Source organism: Camelus bactrianus, chromosome 34 (assembly GCF_048773025.1).
Source record: "Camelus bactrianus isolate YW-2024 breed Bactrian camel chromosome 34, ASM4877302v1, whole genome shotgun sequence".
Taxonomy (NCBI): Eukaryota; Metazoa; Chordata; class Mammalia; order Artiodactyla; family Camelidae; genus Camelus; species Camelus bactrianus.
Window position 1 is genome coordinate 4,838,521 of NC_133572.1, and position 7,681 is coordinate 4,846,201.

Consider the following 7,681-nt stretch of genomic DNA (forward strand, 5'->3'; position numbering starts at 1 on the left):
TAAGCTGTGTTAACCCCTGGTCTGAGGCACAGCCCCAGCCAGCTCTGTCCTCCTCAAGCAGAGAAGCTGATGATTCCGGAGCAGAGGTACCACTTCTGGTTCCATGTCTCGTCCCACTTCTGACATGTCCGCCTCCTGCCTTTTAGCCAACTCAAGAGAAGGCAAAAATCTGCTTCGCACACGTGCTAAAATAGTGTCTCTACAATAAACACAGCAGACCAACACGTACAGCTTTTATTCACCTACCCACCTCCTTTACACGTGAGATATCTGCATTCCACCCCGCCCCTCCCACTCACGAGGCCAGGATGAATCCTCTTGGCACAGAGGAAGGGGTGCCGTGCCCCTTCAACCAGGGCCACAGCCCAGGTGATGTGGGGGAGCCCCTGCTGAAAAAACCAGGAAGAGAGTGGAAAAATTTATCACACGATGGCCCCCCACGGGGGGAGCGAATTAGGAGGCTGGGGGAGGGCCCCACGCTACTGCCTCAGTCCTTAAATACAAAGCAAGGGGAGTGAAGAGGACCATCCCTCAAAAATGCAGCACCAACCTCAGCATGGAGGCAAAAGGACAGTGGGCAGGACCACCTCCCTCGGGAGACGGGGGCTGAACGAGAGCACATACCATTAGTGGCTGCGGCACCCCCCCTACCAGGGTTTGGGTGCAGCTTCAGCACCAGGAGTGGGAGGGGAGGAGAGGGGATGACGACGCTGCGCCATCCACCTCTCCCTGCCCCCGGCCCCGGCAGGCATCCCTCTCCCCACTAGCCCAGGTCAGGGGATGTGGAAGAAACTGTGCTGGAATCCAAGGCCCTTATCTATTTCTTTTTCCGTTCTTGGGAGCAGCGTGGGCAAAACCTAAAAAAGAATGCGAGGGAGAAAGGGGAGAGTGAGCGAGAGGGAGGATGCCCCTGGTCACTCAGCTGGGGGCTGTCCAGCTCTCCGCAGCTCTCACTCACCACTTCCCTCGAGGCTTGGTGGTCAGCCCCACACAGGCAAAGTGGAACCACTCAATGGAACACTGGGAAAGGAAGAAGATGGAAGCAGCAGAAGTCAGGGACCGGGGGGGGGGGAGGGCAGAGGAAAGGAAAGAACCCCCCCTCCCCGACTCCTTAGGAATATTCCCTTATTCTGTCCCTTGGGAGAATCCTTGGAAGTCCCAAGGCCAATCGACTCCAACCACCTTCCTCCTATCCCGAAGTCCCACTATTAACCACCCTCTCCTTGTCCCTTCAGGTCCCCAGAACCCCGATCTTGAGGCAAAATGGTTCTTACATCAGGGTTGTCACAGCCAATCATCTCTCCGTAGGAGACCTGGTGACAAAGGCAATAGGTGGGTTCGTTGGGATCCACAGGCATATCCAACACATCAGAGGGGTGGACACTGCCAAAGGTCACTGAGGGCATCCCATACTCAGGACTTCTGCGTGCCAAGAGGAAGAGAAGGTGTCATCTGCAGGAAGGGAAGCTACACCCTGAGACTCCCAGAGGTGGCAAAAGGAGACCCTTATGGGGCTAGTGATCTGTGGCTTCTCCTCTGCCCAAAAGATTCCAAAATAACAAGAAGGGTAGTTGGTGCAGAAGACAGAGAGAGTGGCAAGGGGCAGTGCGAGTGGGATGGGCAGTGGGAAAGAGCAATCCGTCACTTGGCCAAGTGCTCCCTGACACACTCACGTGCGCACAAGTTTTAACTTCTTCTGGGCGGCCTTGGGGGCTTCTTCATCCGAGTTTTTCCCTTTGGAACGAGCACGAGCAGCTTTCTTCTCCTTTTGAGTCCTGCCTTCTAGGAGAGAGGCGGGGAGCCAGAAGGCAGGGAGACAGAAAGATGGGTTAAGTCCCCTTCTCCTGCCCCCACCTGGTGGCCTGCCCTCAGCCCTCAGAGCTGAAGAGCCCCTGGCTTCTCCCTCTGGCTTCTCCCTTGGAATCCTCGCCCCTCTGCTCACATCCCCACCCCCCTCCTCACTCTTTTTGCCTTTGCTGGAAGAGCTGTCATAGTCACTTGACTCAATCTGTTTCTCCTTCAGATCAGCCTCAAAACGGGCCAGGTCTGTGTCCAGTCGCCGAATGTGTTTGTCCACCTGGGTGGGAAGGAAGGAAAAGGAAGAGCTACAAGGCTGGTTCCACCAGAAGAAAACAGACTAAGACAGAGTCTGTGGCTCTCCCAGACCCAGAACAGATCCCAACACAGCTGAAGGAGGGGTCGAGGACCCCGAGGAACAGATGGGAGGTAGGTGGGGAGCGGTGAACAGGGCCATACCATCTCATAGGTCTGCATGGCCAGCTGCACCTTGTCGTCACCAAATTCCTTGCACTTGCCATAGGCCTCCTGGATCTGTTTGAGAAGGGCCAATTTTTCCTCGGAGCTCAGGCTGCGGGCGCTACTCATATACTCAGTGGCCAACTTGTCAATTTCAGCCTTCAGGTCTACAACAGAGACAGAGGCCTGGTCACAATGGCCCCTGGGTGGCTAGGTGAAACACACTTCTTCCTCTTGCTCCTTGGACCTTTTCCATGGACCATCATAACCTTCGAACTAAAACGCACTGAACGTTCCTAGGCACTGGGCCGTGTACTCAAGGAATGCAACATATTCACAGTATTTGCTGTAAAGGTGCCTTCAGGTGCTGAGAACATTGCTATCATATCTGGAACTGAAATTACTGAAACAGAATAAAGGATTCTTTGCACATTGCATTAATGTGAAGTATAATTTTGTTGATGTCTGAAGATGCTTCTTTGCAGGGCTTGCTGCCTCTTGAACCATGAGTTTTGTCTCAAAAGCCATCCAGTCTCTCATCTCAAAAACATCCCAGAACTGCTCTGAGTGCTGCAAACCAGGCTGGGTCATGTGCTGCTGCCGGCTTCCAGGCCTGCGCGTCTATGCTTCATTTAAAGTGAGGCCCTAGTCCACTCGTGTAACGCTTCTTCTACTTCCTGCCCACCCTGACTTGCTTATCATTTACAGCTTGGTTATATTTCCCATCACTTTTGTTCTGTCTGTTCATTTTAGAGACTGCTCCAACATTTTAATACTGGAAGGCTGATGGCATCCCAGGACACTGCGACTGTACATGCCTACTGCCTAATATTTGGTAGCGCTCAGAAAAGATGTGGATGGAGACACAAGTGCGACTGCAACATGGTGCAGCAGGAGGAACAAGGACCTGTGTGCACACTGTTTCTGCCCCGCTTCGCTAGAAGCCCTTGGAGGAAGCTGGGAAAGCATGCATATAGTTCAGTCAGCTCCAACTGTCTTTCTGTGCGTGAACTCAGGAGCTGGAGCTGTATAAGACCAGAGCTGGGGCGCAGCATTTGGCAGGCAGTTCTCAGGGGCCTGCGTCCAGGATTTTAGATGATGGTCACCTTTTCATGAGTAAACTTAACCCGAGTAACTTAAACCACAGCTTCAGGTGTCCTAATACCAGCTCATTACATCCTGGAGTAAGGCTACATAAGGATACCCTACGTGTCCTCCAGCAGGCATGGGGGATAGCTCCAACAGACACCTTCCACCCTGAAGGGAGAAACTTGATCACTGAAGTATAGCCTCAGCGCAGCCAAACCTGGTCAATGCCCACGGAAGGCCACAGCTGGCATCTGGCGCTTCTGTTAGGTTGAAGGACGTAGTGTAGAGATCCTGAGGTTAATTGCTTTTTTCCTTCTTTCCTTCCTTCTCTCTTTCTTTTTTAAGAACTTCTCATGTAGCAAAGCTCCTCTCTAACAACGTGAGTTGCAGTCTAAAGCCACACCGAATTTTGTGATAGTCAAGTTAACAGTCCAGTGGAGTACAAACATTCTAGTCTTCCTATAAACACACTGAATATGGAGAGGAGAAATGATTCCAGGGGTGACTTTGGTTCTGTGAATTCTTCTTGAGGAAGCTACAAAGAGCACAGCACCTCTGAATCCTTGAGGCACTGTCCCAAATCTTCATGTGTTATGGAAAAGCGGATATAGAAATGTGGGTTATCATTACTCTCCTTTTAAGAATTGCAAGAAAGTGAAAGAGAGAAGCCGCTGCTCTCCCAGCCAGACCAGATGATGTGGTAACACCAAACAGAAACGACCAGACACGCTCATAACACACTGGACTCCTTACTCCATACATACCCTCTGTTCTTTGGTCCAGGTCCCTCATGAGCTGGAAGTTTCTCTGCAGTTCAAAGGGGAGGTTTTCAATACCTGGGAAGAAGAGAAGAAACTGATACTCCCTGCACTTCCTAGGTCCTACAGCTGCTTTTGAAGAACAGGTCCAAAACAGGACTCCATTTTCCTGTCTTTGAACTGTCAGATGGTCTGTGACAACATTCATCATTCCTCTCAGGAGAGGCCACGTCCATGTCTCTCCACAACCAAGCCCTCCATCTCTGCACAGCTTTCCCTCCCTTCCCCTCTTCAGTGACCCTACTCTACAAATCAGCCCCTCCCTTTCCTTTATTTTCAATCTCTACCTCCAAGCTCCTAGTCCTCAATTTACAAATACCCTCCTGGCCTCCTCCATCACTCATCTCACACACACTTCCAATCTGCATTCTGGATGGAGCCAGAATATTCTTTATAATACACAGATTTGATCAAGTCACTCTCCTGTTTATAACCCTCTGGTAAGTTCCTATCACAATATTCTTAGTCCTGTTCCACACCTCCTGGCCCTTGCTTACCTCACCCCAGCCTTAACTCAGGCCAGCGCCCTGCTGCGTGCTCTCTGCTCTATCCCACTGGCCCTCTCTGAGTGCCCTTCCTGCCATGTGGCTTTCCACATGCTACTCTCTCTGTCCGGAATGCACCTCCTGGTCTTCATCCCACCTCCACCGTACCTGTTGGCCTATTAAATTCCTGTTTATTCTTCAAAGTTCAGCTCAACCCTGAATTCCCCAGACTCTAACAAGTGCCCTGGATTATACTGCCAAGCTATTCTATCTCTACCCTTTTTGGCGCTTATCCGATATAATTAAACAAGTAACTGTGTAATTAGGTATTTGGTATCTGTCTCCTCAGCTCTCCAGAAGAGTTGGACATGTCTGTCTTCTTTTCTATTTCCCTAGTGTTTAGAACTATGATGTGCATACAGAGGGTCCTCAATAATTACGTGAATAAATGCATAAACACTTAAGTCTTAAAAAGGAAAATCTCTTCCCATGACTCTACTCCCAACTTTTCAAATGCCTCTATGGCTTTAACCTATAACCTCAGGTCTGCCACCACCAGTTTACTGAGATTAAGTCCCCAATGATTTACTAAATCAAATGATCCCTTTTAGGCCTACCCTAAAAAAAATATGTTTTCAGCAGCTGGCACCATTTTTTCTCCTTCAAGTAACTTTCTTTGTTTTAGGATTCCAAATTTCACCATATATTTCCTGGTAATTCCATCACTGACGTTTCCTTAGCCTGTCCCTTAAATGTCAATGTTTTCTTGAGCTTACACTTAATTTAATCCTCTAATTTTCTCACTTGGTTTCCTCGAATGATCTCCATTTCCTTTACTCTCACAAATACAATTACCATTCCTATGTTTAAATTTAAACTGAATTAAATATATTACTGTCACTCCTGAATTTCTTAACTTATTGATGATATATTTTCCACCTCACTTCCCAAACAGGAAATTGAGAAGTCATCTTAGAGTCTTCCTTCTCTCTCCTCCACTGAGTCATTCAGTCAGTCCTATCTAACCTTTAAATACTTCTGTCACTCCCTGAGATCAGGTCCTCACCTCTGACCAGGACTATTATCACTAATTGATGTCCACGTTACCAATGTTATCATGTTCCAATTTATCATCCATCAGTTATTTTCCTCTGTAAAAAAAATCATTCTATTTAAAAAAATCTGTTTACTCCTCACTAAAGTGCAAGCTTCGTAGCTTGCTTAAAAGACCTTGCACAACCTAGCCCCAGCCCCCTTCTGTAGTCTCATTTCCCACTCTTGGACCTTAGAGTCCTGCATATCAAACACTCTGGTCTCACTTTTCCCTGACCTTACCACAAACCCATCACAACTTTGCTGATGCTTTCCCCAACCTGCAATTCCCTCCCTCTCTCCTCACTGGCAAATAAACAACCTTCAAGACTCTATTCAGGGGGGAGGATATAGCTCAGTGGTAGAGCCCTGTTTAGCACACACGAGGTTCTAGGTTCAACCCCCAGAACCTCCATTTAAAAAAAAACAAAACACTATTCAAACATCACATACTCTGTAGAGCTTCACTTACATCCCCGGGTAATTAGCTACTCTTTTTCCAGCGTTATCTACTGTTCTTTCAATGTATTCCTATTATTTCACTTGTCACACTTTTATAATCATTTACTAGCAGAATCTGTGTCCTACTGGATTCTGAGCACTTAAGGGCAGGGGCTGTGTCTTACTCATTCTTGTATATTCCTAGTACCTGCCATTACGTCTGACCCATCGCAGGACCTCAAGAAACGAATGAACGAATTGACTTCCAAGGCCAAGACAAATGTAAGCACAGAGGTTGACAGGCTCCCTGAAGGGCTGGGTTACACAGATAGCATAAACACCAGATTTCCATGTGATGGGAATTGGATCTTTACTCCAAGAAGAGAAGCCTTCCAGTTAGTCATCTGACAGTCTTCACACATAACTCTCCATCCCCATGAGAAGCCGCTTCTGCTAAAGAACTGGGCAAAGGAGCCACGAGCAGTTCTTTGTCGCTGCTCCAAATGGCAGTGGATGATACACTAAAACGACGGATTCAGAACGACTTTGAGAAAAAAAAAAAAAATACCCTGAGGTCGGAGATCCTGAAGGTGGGGCAGCAAATATTTTCCCAGGTATGCCCACCAGCCCTTCAAGAGCCGTCCCTCAGCCCCGCCGCGCAGCCCCTCCTTCTCCCGTCTATATCCCAGAGCGAGGCCTCGACCCCGCCGCCCCGCCCCCTTTCTTCACACACTCCAGGATTCTCTCTCACGCAGCCCTTCACGATCGTGACCTTCTGACTACCAGGACTTCGGGGCCGTAGATCTTCTCAGCCCCGACCCACCTCCACCCCTCTGTGACCCCTGACCCCCTCCTCCAGCCTGCTCTTACTGTCCAGATAATGTTCCAAATACATCCCCGCAGCCATCTTGAAGCAAAACAAAGCAACTTCCGGTCCGCCCCGGAAGTGACTGAATCGCGACGGGCGCCCAAGCTGTCCTCCTCGGCCTGGAGCCCTTCCGCCCTCACGAGGGGAACTTCCGTCCTCTGTACAGCGCCCGCCGGGACGCCTCCGCGCGGCACCTACACTCGTCCCTCGCGGGGCCGCGGAGCGCCGGTCGGCGGCGGCTGCGGCGGAGGGCGCCATTTTGCATCCTCGCTCAAACTTCCTCTCCCTCCAGGACGGGGATGTGCGGGCGTGAGAAACCTGTCTCTTTAGGCTTATAGTCCATAAAGAGCCCTTTGCAGCTGCCGAGGGTCTTTCTGCCCCTTTGCGGAATGTGAATCTGGTGACTAGGACATCTGGTCACCTTCTCAAGTCACTAGTTTCTTACGGAAGTTGAGGGAGGCGCACCTGGCCGTGGGAGATTTATGCCCTCCGCATTTCTGTTCACTCTCAAGAACACCAGCTCCTCAGGGTTATGTTCTAACGTGGAAGCAACTCGTTATTTATAAACTCTACTGGTAAATACAAAGAATTGCTCACAATAAAACTGCGATTGTCCACGCCTTTTGTCAGGG

General features: G+C 49.6%; 1 protein-coding gene across 10 annotated transcripts; it reads right to left on the reverse strand.

Moving 5' to 3' along the window:
* Window positions 1–220: 220 nt before the first annotated feature.
* ING4 (inhibitor of growth family member 4) lies at window positions 221–7,177 on the reverse strand. 10 transcript variants are annotated; one of them, XM_010957717.3, is made up of 9 exons: window positions 7,052–7,177; window positions 6,390–6,725; window positions 4,110–4,181; window positions 2,257–2,423; window positions 1,963–2,077; window positions 1,674–1,782; window positions 1,275–1,422; window positions 959–1,020; window positions 221–857 (listed from the first exon to the last, which is right to left on the reverse strand). In XM_010957717.3, exons 2-9 carry the CDS (start codon window positions 6,394–6,396, stop codon window positions 818–820), a joined length of 720 nt encoding a protein of 239 aa, XP_010956019.1. In that variant the 5' UTR covers window positions 6,397–6,725; window positions 7,052–7,177; the 3' UTR covers window positions 221–817. The 10 variants fall into 10 exon arrangements, 9 of the variants coding, with proteins under 9 accessions (XP_010956019.1, XP_045374642.1, XP_045374639.1 ...); XM_045518686.2 differs by lacking the exon at window positions 6,390–6,725 and having other exon boundaries at window positions 1,275–1,419; window positions 1,972–2,077; window positions 7,052–7,174; XM_045518683.2 differs by lacking the exon at window positions 6,390–6,725 and having other exon boundaries at window positions 1,275–1,419; window positions 7,052–7,171.
* Between the last annotated feature and the right edge of the window lie 504 nt (window positions 7,178–7,681).